The 23,007-nt window shown below is 48.7% G+C and overlaps 2 protein-coding genes across 3 annotated transcripts in view; both read left to right on the forward strand.

Annotated features, from left to right (window-relative positions):
• Positions 1–17,788, forward strand: part of strn (striatin, calmodulin binding protein) — a 22,205-nt gene extending 4,417 nt beyond the window's left edge. The window contains exons 2-18 of the mRNA XM_035637700.2: positions 2,385–2,488; positions 2,675–2,748; positions 3,003–3,087; positions 6,750–6,920; positions 7,009–7,150; positions 7,279–7,441; positions 10,094–10,207; positions 10,501–10,644; positions 10,746–10,882; positions 10,980–11,155; positions 11,244–11,291; positions 12,045–12,166; positions 12,256–12,423; positions 12,614–12,754; positions 12,861–12,962; positions 13,084–13,170; positions 14,476–17,788. Of these exons, the coding sequence (XP_035493593.2) occupies positions 2,385–2,488; positions 2,675–2,748; positions 3,003–3,087; positions 6,750–6,920; positions 7,009–7,150; positions 7,279–7,441; positions 10,094–10,207; positions 10,501–10,644; positions 10,746–10,882; positions 10,980–11,155; positions 11,244–11,291; positions 12,045–12,166; positions 12,256–12,423; positions 12,614–12,754; positions 12,861–12,962; positions 13,084–13,170; positions 14,476–14,645 (2,148 nt within the window). The 3' untranslated portion in view covers positions 14,646–17,788. The remainder of the gene's footprint in view (positions 1–2,384; positions 2,489–2,674; positions 2,749–3,002; positions 3,088–6,749; positions 6,921–7,008; positions 7,151–7,278; positions 7,442–10,093; positions 10,208–10,500; positions 10,645–10,745; positions 10,883–10,979; positions 11,156–11,243; positions 11,292–12,044; positions 12,167–12,255; positions 12,424–12,613; positions 12,755–12,860; positions 12,963–13,083; positions 13,171–14,475) is intronic.
• A 634-nt stretch (positions 17,789–18,422) lies between these two features.
• LOC118312799 (BTB/POZ domain-containing protein 3) lies at positions 18,423–23,002 on the forward strand. Of its 2 annotated transcripts, XM_035637728.2 has the most exons (5): positions 18,423–18,582; positions 18,753–19,090; positions 20,597–20,687; positions 21,146–21,264; positions 21,348–23,002. In XM_035637728.2, exons 2-5 carry the CDS (start codon positions 18,912–18,914, stop codon positions 22,378–22,380), a joined length of 1,422 nt encoding a protein of 473 aa, XP_035493621.1. In that variant the 5' UTR covers positions 18,423–18,582; positions 18,753–18,911; the 3' UTR covers positions 22,381–23,002. The 2 variants fall into 2 exon arrangements, with proteins under 2 accessions (XP_035493621.1, XP_035493622.1); XM_035637729.2 differs by lacking the exons at positions 18,423–18,582; positions 20,597–20,687 and having other exon boundaries at positions 18,957–19,090.
• The last annotated feature ends 5 nt before the right edge of the window (positions 23,003–23,007 follow it).

The raw sequence follows: 23,007 nt of genomic DNA on the forward strand, positions 1-23,007 counted from the left end.
GGTGTTTGTCCCGTGATATTCGAGTGTTTGTCCCGTGATGTCCGGTTGTTTGTCCCAAGAAGTTTGGGAGGTTTGGTTGTTTGTCCCGAGACGTTCGGGTGTCTGTCCTCGTCGACGGGAAGTCTTGTTGTCAGGGCTGAAGGCAGAGGACCGTCGAGTATCCTCTATAGAAGTAAATAAAACTCTGAGCGTCTTATTATGTAACGGCTGAACTCGACGGTCCTCCGTCTTCAGCCCTGACAACAAGACTTCCTGACGACGAGGCCTGGCTCGACCCGGGTGTCTGTACCTCAGCCTCCTCCCCTTCGTCGTCAGCGCCCCATCTTTCTCTTCTCTCTGCCCGTGTGTCTGTGTGAAGCTGCCGTAGAAGGAATGGCATGCACACCTGCTTGTTTTTCAGACGGGCGTCCGCTGGCGGCGGCGAACGCCACTCCTCACCACGCCTCAGCGCTGTAGCCAGGCTTTGTTTAGCCAGGCGTTCAGCCAACACTTCCCCTGACATGAACACACTCTGCCCTGGGCCCGACACGACCCGGGACAGGATGCAGCCAAACGCCGCAGCTCACGGCACCGGAGTCGGGCTGATGCTGGATCTCCCAAAAAAATATCTGATGACAGGATGGAGCGAGTATGGTTTATGTTTTGGTTTCAAGTAGATGTCAGTAACACGAGATCAGCCGTGACCGTGAAACCCTGAGATGGAACCTGAAGCTGGACATGTGGTCCCAGGAGCGAAGATTTATATAACTACAAAAAGCTGAAGGCCTATCAGAAATGTTCAGCTCCACATGCCCCGCCCCCAAAGGTTCCTGTACTATCAGGAAGTGCTAACCCCACCCTCCCCTCCCGGGACAGGACGTTTTTTGGGGATTAAAATATTCCCTAAACCTGATGTAGAACCTGGTCTCTGTTCCTAGTTCCTGGAGAAAGTTCCAGAAAAACACATCAGCTGTTGGTTGTGTCGACCTTTGACCCGCGGCAGGCTGACAGCTCTGAGTTGGAGGAGAAACCTGAAGCAGTGGGAGGCTGAGGAGAACCAGGAAGTGTAGATATTTCTAATAGTGAACAATACACCCACCCACACACACACACGCTATCAGAAGTGAGTGTGAGGGCAGCTTCTAACTCTGTCACACACACAAAGTAAGTGGAATTTAGAAGTGTCAAGCGTAGGTGGTATCTGGCATGAGTGCAGAAACACAAACACACACTGAATTCCTCTGGTCTGATATATACTGTGTGTGTGTGTGTGTGTGCGTGTGTGTGTGTGTGTGTGTGCGCGCGTGCGTGCGTGCGTGCGCGCGCGTTTCCCAGGCTCCTCAGACTGTAATTGGATCCAATAAGATGGATGAAGATGCTCATCAGACAACAACAAGTCACAACAAAACAGTCACTGATTGTCTTTATATACAGTCAGTGATTGTCTTTATATACAGTCAGTGATTGTCTTTATATACAGTCACTGATTGTCTTTATATACAGTCAGTGATTGTCTTTATATACAGTCAGTGATTGTCTTTATATACAGTCACTGATCGTCTTTATATACAGTCACTGATCGTCTTTATATACAGTCAGTGATCGTCTTTATATACAGTCACTGATCGTCTTTATATACAGTCAGTGATCGTCTTTATATACAGTCTCTGATCGTCTTTATATACAGTCAGTGATCGTCTTTATATACAGTCAGTGATCGTCTTTATATACAGTCAGTGATCGTCTTTATATACAGTCAGTGATCGTCTTTATATACAGTCTCTGATCGTCTTTATATACAGTCAGTGATCGTCTTTATATACAGTCTCTGATCGTCTTTATATACAGTCAGTGATCGTCTTTATATACAGTCAGTGATCGTCTTTATATACAGTCAGTGATCGTCTTTATATACAGTCTCTGATCGTCTTTATATACAGTCTCTGATCGTCTTTATATACAGTCAGTGATCGTCTTTATATACAGTCTCTGATCGTCTTTATATACAGTCAGTGATCGTCTTTATATACAGTCAGTGATCGTCTTTATATACAGTCAGTGATCGTCTTTATATACAGGCAGTGATCATCTTTATATACAGTCACTGATCGTCTTTACATACAGGCAGTGATCGTCTTTATCAGTACAGATCATAAGCCCCGCCCCCTGGTGTCTGGCTGCAGTACAGATCATAAGCCCCGCCCCCTGGTGTCTGACTGCAGTACGGTCATTAACCCCGCCCCCTCCATGTCGTGTGAGGTCGTTGTTATCACTGATGTATGTTCATGTTTCTGATCATTTTGCTTCTCATCAGTTATTTGATGAGACGTCGTGATGGACAGCTGACGCTGACTCCTGATTGGTGGAGAGTCTGTGTGAGTGACAGTTCTGTGTGTCCCCTCCAGGCTCAGATCTCCTTCCTGCAGGGGGAGAGACGAGGTCAAGAGAACCTGAAGAAAGACCTGGTGAGACGCATCAAGATGCTGGAGTTCGCCCTCAAGCAGGAGCGGTGAGTGTGTCTCATATATATATATATTTATATATATATTACATTTAAATATGAAGAGGTTTAACACAAACCCCTGCCGAGAGGATCAGGAGACACTGAGAACCTGCTTGAGGGCCTGAAGTTTACATTTCTTTAAAAATCATTGTGTGTGCGTCTGTGTGTGTGTGTGCGTGCTTTACCCCTCAGGGCCAAATACCATAAGCTGAAATATGGAACAGAATTGAACCAGGGGGAGATCAGAGCTCCAAGTTATGACTCAGGTAAGACTCACCTGTGGACACACAGTGAACATCAGGCTGCACAGACTCTGGGAATTAATGAGTGTCTGTACAGAAACATGTTGGTAATTGTGTGTGTGTGTGTGTGTGTGTGTGTGTGTGTGTGTGTGTGTGTGTGTGTGTGTGTGTGTGTGTGTGTGTGTGTGTGTGTGTGTGTGTGTGTGTGTGTGTGTGTGTGTGTGTGTGTGTCTGTGTGTGTGTGTGTGTGTGTCTGTGTGTGTGTGTGTCGCTCTCAGATGAGGGGAACGACAGTGAAGCTCCCAGTCCTCCAAACAGCAGCCATCAGCTCGGCTGGAAACAAGGACGCCAGCTGCTCAGACAGTGAGTTCACACACACACACACACACACACACACACACACACACAGGAGAGAGTGTGTGTGTCTGACTGATCACAGTGAATTCAGACGCTGTTAATGGAAACAGTTTGACACAATGTTTTATATGTTTAAATGAACAGGGCTTGTTGTCATGATGGTTTGATGATTGATTGATAGATTGACTTCATGTTTATATGTTGGTGTTAGAATCTTTTCAGTTAAAAACCACCAGGATGTAAAAATGTGAAACTGGATCAAATGTCTGTTTTGACACGTGAACAGAGGAGACGTGACACCACCGACAGCCGGGCGAATGAAACGCACCGTCACCTTCATCAAAACACTTCCTCAGGTGTGAGAACGAGTCGGCTACAGATCGAATGTAATGATAATGATAGAAATAAACATTTGAGCTTGTCACGTTGATCGTGATGTGAAACTGCAGTTTCTGTGTGTGTGTGTGTGTGTGTGTGTGTGTGTGTGTGTGTGTGTGTGTGTGTGTGTGTGTGTGTGTGTGTGTGTGTGTGTGTGTGTGTGTGTGTGTGTGTGTGTGTGTGTGTGTGTGTGTGTGTCACTGTGTTGTAGCAGCGCATGCGTGTGTGTGTCAGTGAATGGAGGACTGTGTGAGGCCTCCTGCGATCGGAGAGGCTGGTACAGAGGGGGGAGGAGGGGGGAGGCTGTTCCTCCTCCCCCCTCTGTGAACGGACCCTGATGTTCTTCAGAACCTCGTCGTCCTCTGAGGATTAACTGTGGATGAGACTTTCAGGGTCCGGAGTCAGAGTGAAGGTACAGTCCACACCGTTTACAGTGAGGGAGAATTCTGCAGATTATGAAGTTTAAAATGATAAACCTGATATTGTTCAACATGGGTCTCATGTTCTGATGTCTTTGTGTAACCATGGTGATCCAGTAACCAGCCAAACAGCTGCTTACATGTAACAACTAGGCGTGTTCATAAAGTGTCAGACTTTTAAACTCGGACTGATATGGAATTGTTCGGATGAAAATATTTGGGAGTATTTATTATTGTTCTAATAACGATATATTGACAGATATATACATTTAAAAAATGTTATCGTTATGACAAAGAAAAGTAATACAGGCTTGACATTTTACATTTAAACCATTTAGAATTATTATTATTAATTTGTTTACATAAAGTATAAACATGAATCTGCATCTTTTCTACATTGTTTATTCTGCAAAGTAAAAGTTTTCATGTCTGTAAACGTAAACACTGATACTGATTATGACCATTTTTAGGGTTTAAGGTTGTGGGGAAACAAAAAGGATGTGACTGTATGAATCATAATTCTGTCAGTGGTGAAAACATCTGGACGTACGTTTAATTTCCCTGCAGCCAAAAACATGAAAATAAGATATATATATCTATAGATATATAGATATATATATCATCTGACAATGATTTGTAAGATGTCGTTATCAAACCTTTATGACAAAAACATGTAATTGAGGCTTGATATTTTAATGTAACCATAAACTTTATCATAAAGAACTATAAATAAAAATAAAACACAAATATATATAGAGCCTTATGAAGAAAATGTACAGAATTTAATTTACGTTAAATGTAAACATAACTGCACATTGTTTATTCTGTACAATAAAAGATTTAATATCGCTGAACATAAGCGCTGACACGATCAATATATCGGTCGTGCCCGAAATAAAAGACTTGGCTAAAAACCAGAGTTGACCTTTTTAAGTCCAGTGATGAAGAACTGAGCTTTGACTCTCGTAACAAAGAGCGGTTCACATCTCCTCGTCTGAACTCCTGAACTCAGTGCCCCATGTTGTGCCTTTCTGGTGTTATGAGCCTCTCTTCTGATTGGCTGAGTGACACACGGCCGAGCCATCCACCTCCTCTGTTCACCTCAGAGCGGCTCTGACCGTGTTGTCCCGGAGCGAGGAGCTTCTGTCTCCCTGCTCCCGACGACCAACAATTCATCGGTACCCGGTGTTGGCGGCGAGGCGGAAGACGCCAGAGCAATCCACCGGTCCAGCAGCCGGTGTGACTGTGTGTATTTGTCTGCCCCCTTGTCCAGATCCATGTTCCATCAGACTGACAGACAGACAGACAGGTCCATGTTCCATCAGACAGACAGACAGACAGACAGACAGGTCCATGTTCTATCAGACAGACAGGTCCATGTTCCATCAGACAGACAGACAGACAGACAGGTCCATGTTCTATCAGACAGACAGACAGACAGGTCCATGTTCCATCAGACAGACAGACAGACAAGTCCATGTTCCATTAGAGAGACAGACAGACAGACAGACAGGTCCATGTTCTATCAGACAGACAGGTCCATGTTCCATCAGACAGACAGACAGACAGACAGGTCCATGTTCTATCAGACAGAGAGACAGACAGGTCCATGTTCTATCAGACAGAGACAGACAGGTCCATGTTCTATCAGACAGACAGGCAGACAGACAGACAGGTCCATGTTCTATCAGACAGACAGACAGACAGACAGGTCCATGTTCTATCAGACAGACAGACAGACAGACAGACAGACAGACGGGTCCATGTTCTATCAGACAGACACACAGACAGGTCCATGTTCTATCAGACAGACAGACAGACAGGTCCATGTTCCATCAGACAGACAGACAGACAGGTCCATGTTCTATTAGACAGACAGACAGACAGGTCCATGTTCTATCAGACAGACAGACAGATAGACAGACAGACAGGACCATGTTCTATCAGACAGACAGACAGGTCCATTTTCTGACAGACAGACAGACAGGACCATGTTCTATCAGACAGACAGACAGGTCCATGTTCTATTACACAGACAGACAAACAGGTCCATGTTCTATCAGACAGACAGACAGACAGGTCCATGTTCTATCAGACAGACAGACAGACAGGCAGACAGACGGGTCCATGTTCTATCAGACAGACAGACAGACAGACAGACAGGACCATGTTCTATCAGACAGACAGACAGGTCCATGTTCTATTACACAGACAGACAAACAGGTCCATGTTCTATCAGACAGACAGACAGACAGGTCCATGTTCTATCAGACAGACAGACAGACAGGCAGACAGACGGGTCCATGTTCTATCAGACAGACAGACAGAAAGGTCCATGTTCTATCAGACAGACAGGTCCACGTTCTATCAGACAGACAGACAGGTCCATGTTTTATCAGACAGACAGACAGGTCCATGTTCTATCAGACAGACAGGTCCATGTTCTATCAGACAGACAGACAGACAGACAGGTCCATGTTCTATCAGACAGACAGACAGAAAGGTCCACGTTCTATCAGACAGACAGACAGGTCCATGTTTTATCAGACAGACAGACAGGTCCATGTTCTATCAGACAGACAGGTCCATGTTCTATCAGACAGACAGACAGCTGACTCCTCGACTGATCAGTCTAATCCACACGACCTGTGTTCAGACGTGAACGCAGGAGAATTGTGTCCAGACCCTTTCTGGACTTTGCTGTTTACATGTGACCAACGCAGCAGGAGATCTTCCAGATCAGACAACGTTCACGACAGCAAGAACATTTCTAGAATGTCCCACTTGCTCTCTGTGAATGTTCTGGAGATTTTCCTGCTGTGGGCTCCAACACTGAGCCGCTTCCTGTTGTGTGGCTCCGCCCCCCCTCAGGTACCTGCAGGAGGTGGGCTACACGGACACCATCCTGGATGTGAAGTCTCAGCGGGTGAGGGCGCTGCTCGGTCTGACCGGACGAGACCAAACGTCCGAGAGCAAAACCCAACTGATGGTGAACGGCACCGAGCCGTCGTCGTCACTGAAGGACAGCGACGTGGTCGCCAGGTACCGCGTGGCGCTTCACTGTGATACTGTAAGTTCTCTTCTAACGCCGCCTTTAACTCACCTTGTCTCCTCCGACGCTTCCCGCCAGTAAACCCGACGTGTCCGACTCGGCCGCCGCGTTGGAGGCATTCAAGTTCATCGAGAGCGCTGCTGCCGAGTTCAGCGACGAGGACGAGGAGGAGGAGGACGACAGTGAAGGGCGCGACAAAACCATCCTGGACCTGGTTACGGTACGACAACACACACGGTCATGTACCACCTGTGACCACTAGGGGGCGCACAGTGTGATTGGAACGTCCGGTCGGGGTTTTTTGACTCTGTGTCTGAGGCTCTTCCTGGTTTTGTAACTTTTCACCAGATGGTGAAGAAGAAGCCGTTGTCCACGCCGTCGTCCACGACCTCTGACCTCAGCGACGACCCCGACACAGAGGAGGCCCTGAAGGGTTTCGACTTCCTGGCCGGTCCGGACGAGCAGGACGGGTCGGCCGAGTCGAGGAGCGGCGAGGACAGCGTTGAGTGGGGTGAGAACAAACTCTACTACAGAGCTTTACTTTCTTCTAATGTCCGAACTGAGCAGAACATATTCAGATCAAAATTCATACGCAGCAGCTTCACCGACTTGTCAATGAGCAGTGATCACAAGGCGACTGAGGGAAAAAAATGTTTTCTGCTGAGTTTACGCCGGACGCAACGCAAATTAATTCCCGTGAGTAGCAAAGACAAGAAATTAGCGAGCCAGTCAGCGTAGAGATCCTCCCTCCGTCGCTGTTGTCTGTCGTCACTGTCGTCTGTCATCAGTCGTCTCTGTCGTCTGTCGTCACTGTCGTCTGTCATCAGTCGTCTCTGTCGTCACTGTCGTCACTGTCGTCACTGTCGTTACTGTCGTCTGTCGTTACTGTCGTCTGTCGTCTGTCGTCTCTCGTCGCTGTCGTCAGTCGTCACTGTCGTTACTGTCGTCTGTCGTCTCTCGTCGCTGTCGTCAGTCGTCACTGTCGTTACTGTCGTCTGTCGTCTCTCGTCGCTGTCGTCAGTCGTCACTGTCGTCACTGTCGTTACTGTCGTTACTGTCGTTACTGTCGTCTGTCGTCTCTCGTCTCTCATCGCTGTCGTCAGTCGTCACTGTCGTCACTGTCGTTACTGTCGTCTGTCGTCTGTCGTCTCTCGTCACTGTCGTCTGTCGTCACTGTCGTCTGTCGTCACAGTCGTCAGTCGTCACTGTCGGCAGCCTTCAGTCGTCAGTCGTCACTGTCGGCAGCCTTCAGTCGTCAGTCGTCACTGTCGTCAGTCGTCACTGTCGTCACTGTCGTCAGTCGTCACTGTCGTCAGTCGTCACTGTCGTCAGTCGTCAGTCGTCACTGTCGTCACTGTCGTCAGTCGTCACTGTCGTCTGTCGTCTGTCGTCACTGTCGTCTGTCGTCTCTCGTCTGTCGTCTCTCGTCTCTCATCGCTGTCTTCTGTCGTCACTGTCGTTACTGTCGTCTCTCGTCTCTCGTCTCTCGTCACTGTCGTCTGTCGTCTGTCGTCACTGTCGTCTGTCGTCACAGTCGTCAGTCGTCACTGTCGGCAGCCTTCAGTCGTCAGTCGTCACTGTCGGCAGCCTTCAGTCGCTGTCGTCAGTCGTCACTGTCGTCGCTGTCGTCAGTCGTCGCTGTCGTCGCTGTCGTCTGTCGTCTCTCATCGCTGTCGTCACTGTCGTCAGTCGTGACTGTCGTCTGTCGTCACTGTCGTCTGTCGTCTGTCGTCTCTCATCGCTGTCGTCAGTCGTCACTGTCGTCAGTCGTCACTGTCGTCTGTCGTCACTGTCGTCAGTCGTGACTGTCGTCTGTCGTCACTGTCGTCTGTCGTCTGTCGTCTCTCATCGCTGTCGTCAGTCGTCACTGTCGTCAGTCGTCACTGTCGTCTGTCGTCACTGTCGTCTGTCGTCACTGTCATCTGTCGTCACTGTCGTCTGTCGTCACTGTCGTCACTGTCGTCACTGTCGTTACTGTCGTCACTGTCGTTACTGTCGTTACTGTCGTCTGTCGTCTCTCATCGCTGTCGTCAGTCGTCACTTGTGTCACTGTCGTTACTGTCGTTACTGTCGTCTCTCGTCTCTCATCGCTGTCGTCAGTCGTCACTGTCGTCACTGTCGTCACTGTCGTCTGTCGTCTCTCATCGCTGTCGTCAGTCGTCACTGTCGTCAGTCGTCACTGTCGTCAGTCGTCACTGTCGTCTCTGTCGTCACTGTCGTCACTGTCGTCACTGTCGTCACTGTCGTCTGTCGTCTGTCGTCTCTCGTCTCTCATCGCTGTCGTCAGTCGTCACTGTCGTCACTGTCGTCACTGTCGTCACTGTCGTTACTGTCGTTACTGTCGTCTCTCGTCTCTCATCGCTGTCGTCAGTCGTCACTGTCGTCACTGTCGTCACTGTCGTTACTGTCGTCTGTCGTCTCTCGTCACTGTCGTCACTGTCGTCACTGTCGTTACTGTCGTTACTGTCGTTACTGTCGTCTTTCGTCTCTCGTCACTGTCGTCACTGTCGTCTGTCGTCACTGTCGTCTGTCGTCACTGTTGTCAGTCGTCACTGTCGAACGCAGCGTCAGTTCACGGTCAAGTGGTTGTAGAATATGGTCCTTTTTTTCTATGTAAAAGAACATGAAATATTCCGTGGTGTTTCCTCCTGCTCCCCTGTGAACAAAACTAGTACAAAGGTTCCTCTCTATTTATAACAACTGTCCCTCCACAAAGTAAAGTTCCCGACTGGTGACGTGTCCACGCCTCCGAGGTTTTACACTCAGCGTCCCCTTTTTCCTGTGCTGTTACCTAGCAACACATTCAGTGTCGTCGGGGCCGTGACAGAAAATCTTTCCCACGCACGTCGTGATTCATCATTTCACAGTCACACACACACACACAAACACAAACACATACACACACACACACACACACACACACACACACACACACACACACACACACACACACACACACACACACACACACACACACACACACACACACACACACACACACTCACAAACACACACACACATACAAAAACACACACGTACACATACACAATTACAAACTTACTTTGTCAGAGTTGGTGGATGTGAGCTGTAGTTCATCCAGACACTCACAGTATGTCTCTACATCTCCCCCCCCCCCCCCCCCCCCCCCCTCCCCGGCCTGTAGAGAAGGACGAGCAGTCTCCTGTGGGTGAACTGTCCTGGGACGTGGACCAGGGTCTGATCGCTCAGCTGAAGGAGCAGTACAGGAAGGAGCGCAAGTGCAAGAAGGGGGTGAAGAGTAAGTCCTGCACCACCAGGCCTGTTCCTCCGTCACCTCCATCAACTACATCCTCCATCACCCCCGTCCTCTTATCTCCGTCCTCCATCACCTCCGTCCTTCTTCACCTGACTGAGACGCTGACACTTTGTTTATTAACCAATCAGCTGCTCGTATATTTCACCCTCTCACTCGTCACCGGGCAGATTTCATCATGTGTCTGTTTCCTTCCTGTTGCTGCTGCTCGTTTCTTCACCTTCACTTCACTGATTTTTTCATCTCTGTCCCTCTTCGTTGTCCTCCTCCTACTCCAGGACCGAACCGAGCCAAGCTTCAGGACATGCTGGCGAACCTGCGCGATGCTGAGGATCTTCCCTCCCTGCAGCCTCCGGTGACGCCCCCGTCCCGGCCCAGTGTCCCCAGACTCAGTGAGCAGGACGCGGGACGTCCAGACGACGGTAAACCTGCCGCCATCCTCATCCATCTTTACCTGATCAGTGTCGGTTGCTCGGTTCACGGGAGTCAAACACATGATCGTCCTTTTTTTTTTCCCCCCCAGAGGCCATGACGTTCCTGCCGTCGTCGGGGAAGTCCTTCATCCTGGGACGAGTGGACGAGGCGGTGTCCAACGAGCTGGGACTGGGAGAACTGGCCGGACTGACTGTCGCCAACGAGGCCGACAGCCTGGCGTACGACGTGAGTCCAAACAAACGAGTGGACGCTTCAGAAACCGTCTCTGGAAACATTCTAGGTGAGAAGCTCAGAGACGTTGTGACTCTTCCTCCTCCCTCAGATCAGCAACAACCAAGACGCCCTGAGGAAGACCTGGAACCCCAAGTTCACCCTGCGGAGCCACTTCGACTCGGTCCGGAGTCTGGCCTTCCACCCGGTGGAGCCGGTCCTGGTCACCGCCTCCGAGGACCAGACCCTCAAACTGTGGAACCTCCAGAAGACGGCGCCCGCCAAGAAGTGAGGCTCCCAAATGTTCACGTATATAAAGTCAAGTGAGGGAGAACCAGGCCTTCGTCTGACACTTCTTTCACCTTTCATCCTCCAGATGTGCAGCTTTAGACGTGGAGCCCATCTACACGTTCAGAGGCCACAGGTGAGGAACACTGCAGGAGCCGATCCCGAGACCTGGAAGTCTGCGTTCCATTATACCTCAGAACTAGGAATTATGACCTCAGAGTCGGGAATTGCAGCTGGAACGCCCCTCCGAGTCGGAGGTCGGAATAAAATCACCTCCCCAACTTCCGGGGTCCGAGGTCGAATGGAACACAGCATCAGATATCCAGGTTTTAACCACAAGGTCATAGAATCAGGAGCAACTGGACCTGGTTGTATTTCCAAGGTCCAGTTGCTCCTGGTTCGACCTTGAGGCTAAAACCTGGAAAACCACTGAGGACGTATTCATACCAACGCTGGTGTTTTTGTTACATTAAAACATTTGATCTGGTTAGTTCTGGTTTCACGTTGCCATGTTGCGAGACGCACTGAAGAACTTTACGTGACAAACCTACGTCCTGACGTGCGCGGGAAGACTTTCCCGTTTCCGGTCCTTTTTCTTCGTCCGAAAGTCGGAACCATCCAACAAATAGTTTCCTCGCTGCTAACGAACCGACCCCAGAACCTTTCACACCTGCAATTTTGGTTCGGACTAAAACTGAATAGTCCGAAGGTTCTGGTCGATGGGTTTTTGGTTCGATGCCTGAAATCAGGTCTGTGGTTAAAACAAGCTCAAGACATTTCCACGTTTATTCTACAACACAAATTACGTCTGCCGTGATTTTTAAAAAAAGCTTCTACGTTTCTTGCCTGAGTTTAATCAGAAACAAATTAACGTCCATCTTGTGCGTAGTGGCGCCGTGCTGTGCGTCACCATGAGCGCGAGTGGAGAGCAGTGCTTCAGCGGTGGAGTGGACGGCACCATCCAGAGCTGGAACACCCCCAACCCCAACGTCGACCCCTACGACTCGTACGGTACGTCCCAGTTCGACGCGGCGATGCGTTCAGGTTCATTCACGTCTGTACACGTGACTGTTTTAATGTTTGTGTGGTTGCCGCTGCAGAGTCGTCGGTCTTGCGGGGGGCGCTGTGCGGCCATACGGACTCTGTGTGGGGTGTGGTCTACAGCCCGGCCAGCCACCGCCTCCTCTCCTGCTCGGCCGACGGGACAGTGCGGCTGTGGGACGCCGCCAGCACCGCGCCGTCTCTTGCCGTGTTCAACGAGCGCGGAGGTGAGAACGGGCGCTGCGGTCCACGTGGTTAGCGCCACCAACTGGTCAGAAAGTAGAATAATCCAACTCCTCGTCTCATGACAGGGAACTGATCAACTCCTTCCTCTGCTGTCTATTGATCTTTTGCTCTGTAACTTAATAAGTGATGAGAAGTGTCAGCTGACGAGTGTGTGTTGTGTGTGCGTGTCAGAGCTCGGTGTTCCGACCTCCGTGGACGTGGTGAGCAGCGACCCGGCCCACATGGTGACGTCGTTCAGCACCGGACACATCGGCCTCTTCAACATGGAGACGCAGCAGCTCGTCCTGAAGCTGGACTCTGCCGGACCGCCAGGTAAGTCGAGTCGGCCAATCACAGAGCCGCGCCGAGTCGTGGAGGGAAAGTCTCCTAAGATCAAACTGACCCGAGTCGGACGTTGACGTTGCCGTTGTCCCGACAGACGCCCCCTGCAGGATCAACAAAGTGCTGAGTCATCCCACGCTGCCCATCACCGTCACGGCTCAGGAGGACCGACACATCCAGTTCTTCGACAACAACACAGGTACGTCAAACCCGTCAGCTGACTGACAGCTGACTGACTGGGTCGGTGTCTGTGTTGTGTGGTCGGTATCACCAGAGGGGAAACATTTCACAATAAAAGCCTGTTCATCATGTGACTGCAGGTAAACTGATCCACTCGATGGTCGCTCACCTGGACTCAGTGACGTGTCTCGCTGTGGATCCAAACGGACTGTACCTCATGTCTGGAAGTGAGTATCCACAGATACACCCCGTACTACAGAGTACTACAGTTCTTTCCTCCAGTCCTTTACTCCAGTACTATACTACAGAACTTTACTACAGAACTATACTACAGTACTTTACTACAGAACTACACTACAGATCTTTACTACAGAGTAGTATAGTACTTTACACCAGTACTTTACTACAGTACCATACTACAGAACTATACCACAGAGTACTACAGAACTATTCTACAGTTCTATACTACAATCCTTTACTATAGTACTATACTACAGTACTTTACTACAGAACTATACTATAGTACCTTACTAGAGTTCTTTACTACAGTAGTGTACTACAGAACTTTACTATGGTACTTTACTACAGTACTATACTACAGAGTACTACAGAATTTTACTACAGTTCTATGCTACAGAACTTTACAACAGCATTTTACTACAGTTCTATACTACAGAAGTATACTCCAGTATTATACTCCAGTACTTTACTACAGAATTTTACTACAGAATTTTACTACAGTACTTTTCTACAGACCTTTACACCAGTACTTTACTACATAACTATACTACAGAACTTTACTACAGAACTTTACTACAGAATTTTACACCAGTACTATTCTACAGAACTTTACTACAGAACTATACTACAGAACTTTACACCAGTACTATACTACATACCTTTACTACAGAACTATACTACAGAACTTTACACCAGTACTATACTACATACCTTTACTACAGAACTATACTACAGAACTTTACTACAGAACTTTACACCAGTACTTTACTACAGAACTATACTACAGAACTTTACTACAGAACTTTACTACAGAACTTTACACCAGTACTTTACTACAGAACTATACTACAGAACTATACTACAGAACTATACTACAGAACTATACTACAGAACTTCACACCAGAACTTTACTACAGAACTATACTACAGAACTTTACACCAGTACTTTACTACAGAACTATACTACAGAACTTTACACCAGTACTTTACTACAGAACTATACTACAGAACTATACTACAGAACTATACTACAGAACTATACTACAGAACTTCACACCAGAACTTTACTACAGAACTATACTACAGAACTTTACTACAGAACTATACAACAGAACTTTACACCAGTACTATACTACAGCACAGAAAACAGATTGTCCTTGGTGGAGGTGATGAGTGATTTGGCTTCATTCAGAAGTTTAAGGTTCACGTTAAAACAGTGAACCTGACGGAGGCTGCTACGCCGTGACATCATGACTCCGCCCCCCGTACTGACTGTCCCTCCTCCCTCCCAGGTCACGACTGCTCGATCCGTCTGTGGAACATGGAGAGCAAGACGTGCATCCAGGAGTTCACCGCCCACCGCAAGAAGTCTGAGGAGTCGATCCACGCCGTGGCGTTCCACCCGACCAAGTGCTACATCGGCAGCGCCGGGGCCGACGCACTCGCCAAGGTCTTCGTATGACCTGACAGCGCCTGGCAGGAACTCGGCGGACGCTGTGGTGGAAGGAGGCGGAGTCTTTGGACAGATCGAGGAGTTTGTTTCTCCACCTCTTGAGTCTGTACGGTGACCTGGGCCTCTCCCCGCCCACCTCCTGGACTCCGGCCTCTCCCCGCCCACCACCTGGACTCCGGCCTCTCCCCGCCCACCTCCTGGACTCTTGCCTCTCCCCGCTCACCTCCTGGACTCTTGCCTCTCCCCACCCACCTCCTGGACTCCGGCCTCTCCCCGCCCACCTCCTGGACTCCGGCCTCTCCCCGCCCACCTCCTGGACTCCGGCTGGCCTGGGTCCTGAAAACAAACCAACCTCCGGATGAGACGACGAATGACAAGCAAACAAAAAAAAAGGAATAGGCAAAAAGTAAAAGCAGGAAAACTTCAGTACATTTTATGCTGGAATCTGGAAAAGGTAGTCCTCGCCCCCCTCCCATCACTGACCCCGCCCCCCTCCCGGTGTCTGTCGGTGTCACTTTGAAATGTCTGTCATGATAATGTGCCTTTTTTCCTCAGATCATTAGCTTCATGTGAACTCTGATTGGACCGGGAGACGACTCACACTTTGTTGTGGTTTTGATTATTTCGTTAAGTTGAGAGTAGTTGTGGCCTGGAGACGTGTGGAGACGGGACAGTAGTAAACGCAGGAGGTTAGAGGTCAAAGGTTGTGACCCCTAAAGGGTGGTCCAGAGTCGCTGACCTGAAGGTCACGTCGGGTCAGATCACAAACACCTGAAGAGTTTCATTTCAAAATAAAAAGCTTTGCTGAACGCTGTTTGGCGAGGTCGATCCATATTTCCGTCTCTGTATTTTCTGTCATAAATTCCGACCCTGCACCAACAGGAGACGAGCTCGACTTGTTCTGAAATGAAACTCTTCAACGTGGTCGAAGACTCGGCAGCTCTGTGATGTCATCATGTAACGTCACGTGACGCTTCGAGAGGCGTCGCCCGAACCAAACATGTCGAGAACAAACAAACAAACAAACAAACAAACAAACAAACGTGTTTCAGTCGTCTCGATCGACTCCGTTTGAAAACCTGCTGCTTCTGATTTTATATTTATTGAAAGTTTCCACAAACTGCAGCGAGATCGAACCTGCGGTGATGCCTTTTCTCGTTTTTTTTAACGCCAAATTGAAGCCAGAAGATACAAACCGAGGCGACGAGAAGACCGCCGACGTTGCTAATGCTAATTAGCTCAGTTAGTTGTGACATAACAGATTTGTACCTGCTTTACACGCTGACTGCCCGAAGACATTGTGTTTTGTGTAGTTATTATGATTATGATTTGGAGAAGTGACTGTGTGTTTGGTGACGGACGTAGATTTTAAGGATGTTTTTCTGCTGCTTTACTTGAAAAGTGATGTTTTTACTTTTGGGGGTTTCCTGCTGCTGTTGAGGAGACGCGTGGTCACGGGCGTAGCACTCTGTCTTTTGTTTGTAATAAGTGTCATAGTATAAATTCAAAATTGGATGAATACATTGGTTGAGAGACTGAACAACTTTTATTTAGTTTCTTTCAAAAGAAAGGTGAGCTAGCTGTTCGCAAACTGTTACTACGACAGCTAGCTATGATTCTGTGTGTTTCAATAGTAACTAGCTAACTCCTACTGTATTCAGGTAGTAAAAGTTACAGTTAGCTAGCTAGCGAGGATTAGCAGCTTTGTCGAACTCAGCTAGGTAGCTGCTAATGCTCGCTAGCTAGCTAACTGTAACTTTAACTACCTGAACATAGTAGGAGTGTATTGGAACACACACACAGAATCATAAATGAATCAGCGCCATAACTGCGGGGCCCACAGAGACCGCTCATGTGCAGGCCCCAGAACTCGGTGCTACGCCCCTGATAACGTGACTTCACCTCTCGACTCGATCGAACCTTCGTCGTCTGGATCAGAACCAGCCGTGTGTCCTGGTGGGAAATTTTAAAGGGATGTAAACAGTTGTTTGTACAGTTTTTACGTGGTTAAAAAGCAGATGTATTTATTGACCGGTGTGTCAAAGGGAAACTTCTAACTGCAAAGTGAAAGTCGGCGAATAGTTTTCTGACCCTGGAGTCGAGCCAAGAGAACAAACACGACCGGGACAGTTCCAGTTCCTGTGACGTCGCATAGGAAACGAACAACGTCCGGTTGTTTGTGGTTCTGTCAATTTGTTTTAAAATGTCCTCGTCTGAAACTAGCGACTCGTCATTTAAAATACAAATACAGGTTTTGACTGTGAATAAAGATGGAAGACGCGTCTCCACTTCCTCGCACTGCACAGAAATTAAGAAAAAAATATCTTCAGACGCCGCGTTCCATCAGAGCTCGGGACTCGGAATCACGACCTCCCGACTCGGAACTCCAACTTCCGGGTTCGGGGATCCGAGGTCTGATGTAACGCAGGAGAGAGTCTGCAGTAGTAGTGATCGAGGTCCCACCCACACACCTTCGACCAATCAGGAGTCAGTCTCAGCTGTCAACCATGACATCTTAGCCCGTTTCTGACAGAAACCATCGCTGGAATTATTTATTTGACCTACTGCAGCCAGACACCAGGGGGCGGGGCTTATGACTTGCACTGCAGCCAGACACTAGGGGGCGGAGCTTATGACCTGTACTGCAGCCAGACACCAGGGGGCGGTCGTGATGATTTGGCTCCATGTCGTCCATCTTTATTCACAGTCTGAAGGTTTATAGCAGAACAATAAACTGAACAACTGGAACAGAAATAGACGAACGACCTCCGGAGCAACAGAATCAGTTTTCATCTCATTAACCATGTAACACTTTGATAATAAAAAATGTTGCTGTGGGAACCAGACGTCGGGACAACGCCTCCTCATGAACGATAACACTAGCCAGTCGCGACGTAGGCAGCTGATCTGCAAGTTTCCACTTTTATATTCCGTCGTCGTCATTGTCGTCGTCAGTGGCCAAAGGCGGAGCTGAAAGGAAACTGTTTGCCTGTAAATTATTATTGTTATTATTCATTAATGTACAGTGACACATTACAGAGAGAATATAGAAGCTAATCTGTACAGACACAAGTGTTGTTTTCCTTTTTTCATGTTTTTATTTTCAAAATGGGAGTTTTATCAGTAACAACAATAAAGGAATATGTTGTGTATCACGCTGGTCGTGTCTTTGTGTCGTCTCACAAACGGAACGAACGACGCACACTGACGCACTTTCATTAACAAATTGTGAGGGTTTTTTAAATTTGAAAAAATATTTTTAAATGAACTGAAGATTTGAGAAATGTTGAGAGAATTGGAGTTTTATAAATCATGGTGCGGTAGGACAGTGATCCAACTAGCAATGGAAAAGAAAAAGAGAACCAGATGACACGTTTTACCCTTTTTATTTTATTTCTTTAATTATTCATTTAACTAAGCTACAGATTTTATTTTTGTTTTCATTTTTATTCAATTAAAAAAAATCTTTTGGTTTTGAGTATGTTAGATATTGTAAAACCTTTTGTGATTAAAATAAAAATCACGTAACCTTATTCTCCGTGAGTGAACAGTGCTCGAAATGGGCCGGGCTCGGGTGTCTGAGGCCTTTAATCGACCAGGTGCATAAACACGTGTTCTCCTTTCCTCTCAACAATATTCAGGTTCTGTGAATGAGTTCTTCTGAATATTACACACTGACTGTAGCTTTAAGATAAAAAAAATTAAAGATTAAAATAACCAACACCTGGGTGTAGTTTTCATGTTCATCCGCCAGGAGGCGGCGTCGTGTCTGTAATGAGCTGATTCTGCTGCTGCCAACATCAGTAACATGAAGAAGAAGCTGCAATTAGCGGTTAGCTAGCGGCTGTAAACAAGGCGAATCCACCAGATGTGATAAAACTGAAGGAACAAAACGACTGGACGAGACGAGGAGACTCGAGCATGAACGTGTGTCCGTCACTCTGAGGTGAGTTCAGTCAGAGTCGTTCATCAAACCGCGGAGCGACGTCAACTCGGAGAAGATGGTTCGTTAGCTCACGGACGTTAGCATGTTATGCTAGTTAGCTCACTATCTCACTGACTAGCATAACAAGCTAACGTCAGTTGACCGTGACGGATGTGTCCTGTTTGTTCCAGGTGTCGTCGGTGTCACGTGACGATGTGTCGGTAGCTCCGCTCCGGTGACCAACACGTCGGACCTTCCCCGACCCTCGGTCTGGTTCCTCCCCGGGCTGCGCTCTCTCTCCCCGCTCCGCCGTTCAGCCATGAGCCGGCGAGCGGCCTGACGGGAAGACGATGGCCGGAGAGCTGTTCCCCACCACAACGCTGGTCCCCCCCGCGAGCAGCACCTCGTCCTCCACCTCCTCCACCTCCTCCACCCAGCAGTACCAGCGGCAGAACCTGAACAACAACAACACCTCCGCCGCACGCGGCTGTTGCAACTGGCAGGGCCTGTACCCCACCCTCCGGGAGAGGTGAGTGACCAACACCTCCACCTGTCACACCTCCACCTCTAAAACCTCCACCTGTAAAACCTCCACCTGTAACACCTCCACCTGTCACACCTCCACCTCTAAAACCTCCACCTGTAACACTTCCACCTGTCACACCTCCACCTGCAACATCTACACCTGTCACACCTCCACCTGCAACATCTACACCTGTCACACCTCCACCTGCAACATCTACACCTGTCACACCTCCACCTGCAACATCTACACCTGTCACACCTCCACCTGAAACATCTACACCTGTCACACCTCCACCTGTCACACCTCCACCTGTAACATCTACACCTGTAACACCTCCACTTGCAACATCTACACCTGTCACACCTCCACCTGCAACATCTACACCTGTAACATCTCCACTTGCAACATCTACACCTGTAACACCTCCACCTGCAACATCTACACCTCTAAAACCTCCACCTGTAACACCTCCACCTCTAAAACCTCCACCTGTAACACCTCCACCTCTAACACCTCCACCTCTAAAACCTCAACCTGTAACACCTCCACCTGCAACATCTACACCTGTCACACCTCCACCTGCAACATCTACACCTGTAACACCTCCACCTCTAACATCTACACCTGTAACACCTCCACCTCTAACACCTCCACCTGCAACATCTACACCTCTAACACCTCCACCTCTAACACCTCCACCTCTAACATGTCCACCTGTAACATCTACACCTCTAACATCTACACCTATAACATCTACACCTCTAACAACTCCACCTCTAACACCTCCACCTCTAACATCTCCACCTCTAACATCTACACCTACAACATCTACACCTGTTACACCTCCACCTGTCACATCTACACCTGTAACACCTCCACCTCTAACACTTCCACCCGTCACACCTCCACCTGCAACATCTACACCTGTCACACCTCCACCTGCAACATCTACACCTGTCACACCTCCACCTGCAACATCTACACCTGTAACACCTCCACTTGCAACATCTACACCTGTAACACCTCCACCTGCAACATCTACACCTCTAAAACCTCCACCTGTAACACCTCCACCTCTAAAACCTCCACCTGTAACACCTCCACCTCTAACACCTCCACCTCTAAAACCTCAACCTGTAACACCTCCACCTGCAACATCTACACCTCTAACACCTCCACCTCTAACACTTCCACCTCTAACACCTCCACCTCTAACATCTACACCTGTAACACCTACACCTCTAACACCTCCACCTCTAACATCTACACCTACAACATCTACACCTGTTACACCTCCACCTGTCACATCTACACCTGTAACACCTCCACCTCTAACATCTACACCTGTAACACCTCCACCTCTAACACTTCCACCTCTAACATCTACACCTGTAACACATCCACCTGTAACATCTACACCTGTAACACCTCCACCTGTAACAGCTACACCTGTGTGAACTTCACCCATCAGGCCCTTGAGTTTTACTGTGAATCTCTTTATTCCTGTAGAAACTCAGTCATGTTCAACAATGAGATGATGGCCGACGTTCACTTCGTGGTCGGACCGACCGGTGGGACGCAGAGAGTTCCAGGACACAAGGTTTATAAAGACCATCAGTGACTGTATATAAAGACGATCAGTGACTGTATATAAAGACCATCAGTGACTGTATATAAAGACGATCAGTGACTGTATATAAAGACGATCAGTGACTGTATATAAAGACGATCAGTGACTGTATATAAAGACGATCACTGACTGTATATAAAGACGATCAGTTACTGTATATAAAGACGATCACTGACTGTATTTAAAGACGATCACTGACTGTATATAAAGACGATCAGTTACTGTACATAAAGACGATCACTGACTGTTTATGAAGATGATCATTGACTGCATATAAAGATCAGATCAATAGGGGTTTTGTTCTTTCTTCTTGGATGCTGGTGGGGGAGGAAACATAACGCGACACACACAGACGGACCAGCTACACGACCACTTGGTCTCTTAGATATGAATCTGGTCTCACGTCGTCCGTCTCTCTGCTCTGACAGTACGTCCTGGCGGTCGGCAGCTCCGTGTTCCACGCCATGTTCTACGGAGAACTGGCTGAGGACCAGGAAGAGATCCGGATCCCTGACGTGGAGCCGCCCTCCTTCCTCACCATGATGAAGTACGTCCACCTGATTTACTCACTTTCAGACTTAAAATATTGAAAATTTAGCAAAGCTTTGTCTCACCTGTTTGACACCGCAGGTACATCTACTGTGACGAGATCGACCTGTGCCCCGACACGGTGCTCGCCACCCTTTATGCAGCAAAAAAGTACATCGTGCCTCACCTGGCGCGGGCCTGCGTCAACTTCCTGGAGACCAGCCTGAGCGCCAAGAACGCCTGCGTTCTGTTGTCTCAGAGCTGCCTGTTCGAGGAGCCCGACCTGACGCAGCGCTGCTGGGAGGTGATCGACGCGCAGGCCGAGCTTGCTCTGCGCTCCGAAGGCTTCTGCGACATCGACACCCAGACGCTGGAGAGCATCCTGCGGCGCGAGACGCTCAACGCCAAAGAGATGGTGGTGTTAGAGGCGGCGCTGAACTGGGCCGAGGCCGAGTGCCAACGACAGGACCTGTCGCAGACCATCGAGAACAAGCGTCTGGTGCTGGGGAAGGCCGTCTACCTGATCCGCATCCCCACCATGGCGCTGGAGGACTTTGCCAACGGAGCGGCGCAGTCCGGCGTGCTCACGCTCAACGAGACCAACGACATCTTCCTGTGGTACACCGCCGCCAACAAGCCCGAACTCTTGTTCTGCACCAAACCTCGCAAAGGCCTGGCGCCGCAGCGATGCCACCGCTTCCAGTCCTGCGCCTACAGGAGCAACCAGTGGCGGTATCGCGGCCGCTGCGACAGCATTCAGTTCGCCGTGGACAAGCGCGTCTTCATTGCCGGCTTTGGTTTGTACGGCTCCAGCTGCGGTTCGGCCGAGTACAGCGCCAAGATCGAGCTGAAGCGCCAGGGCGTGCCGATGGCCCAGAGGATCATCAAGTTCTTCTCGGACGGCTCCAGCAGCACCTTCCCCGTGTGGTTCGAGCACCCGGTGCAGATCGAGCCAGACACCTTCTACACCGCCAGCGTGGTGCTGGACGGCAACGAGCTGAGCTACTTTGGTCAGGAAGGCATGACCGAGGTGCAGTGTGGGAAAGTCACCTTCCAGTTCCAGTGCTCCTCGGACAGCACCAACGGCACCGGAGTGCAGGGAGGCCAGATCCCCGAGCTTATCTTCTACGCCTGAGCCTGGCAGGACGGACGGACGGACGGACGGACGGACGGAGCTTCCTGCTTCACTGCCATGACCAGTTTCATTTTGAGGTTCTCAGGAAGCCGCCGTCGGAGGGAGGGACGTCCGTCAGAGACCTGAAGACCTGAGGAGACACACACACACACACACACACACACACACACACACACCTCGTTCAGAAGAATCTTTTCCTGAAGCTGAAGGATTAAAAAAACACTCAAATGAACTGGTTGTTTTGGTTTTTAAAGCTGAAGAAAGCAGTTTGATATTTGTGCTTCGACCTGTTTGTCCTCCAAATGCTCCTGTGCTTTTATTTTGAAACAGGAAGTCTTTGTACCAGCTCTTTGATTTGCTCTCGTCGTCTCTTTTTTCTGTCAGTTGTAAATATGTTTCACGCGTCCTGACGTTCTGAGGACCAACTGTTTTATATCTGATTCTATATACGATGAGAAATAACATATTTTTCATATTCTTTGTTTCCCGTTGTCTGATTCCGACCTGAATGTGCAGTGAGTCAGTGGCCTTACGGAAAAAAAAGATTCAGTCGACTTGTGTCAACAAAGAACAAATATCTTTTTTAAATATATATCTGGAATAAATGACGGTTTGATCTTCACAGTG

The sequence above is a fragment of the Scophthalmus maximus genome, chromosome 8 (genome assembly GCF_022379125.1).
Source record: "Scophthalmus maximus strain ysfricsl-2021 chromosome 8, ASM2237912v1, whole genome shotgun sequence".
Lineage (NCBI taxonomy): Eukaryota > Metazoa > Chordata > Actinopteri > Pleuronectiformes > Scophthalmidae > Scophthalmus > Scophthalmus maximus.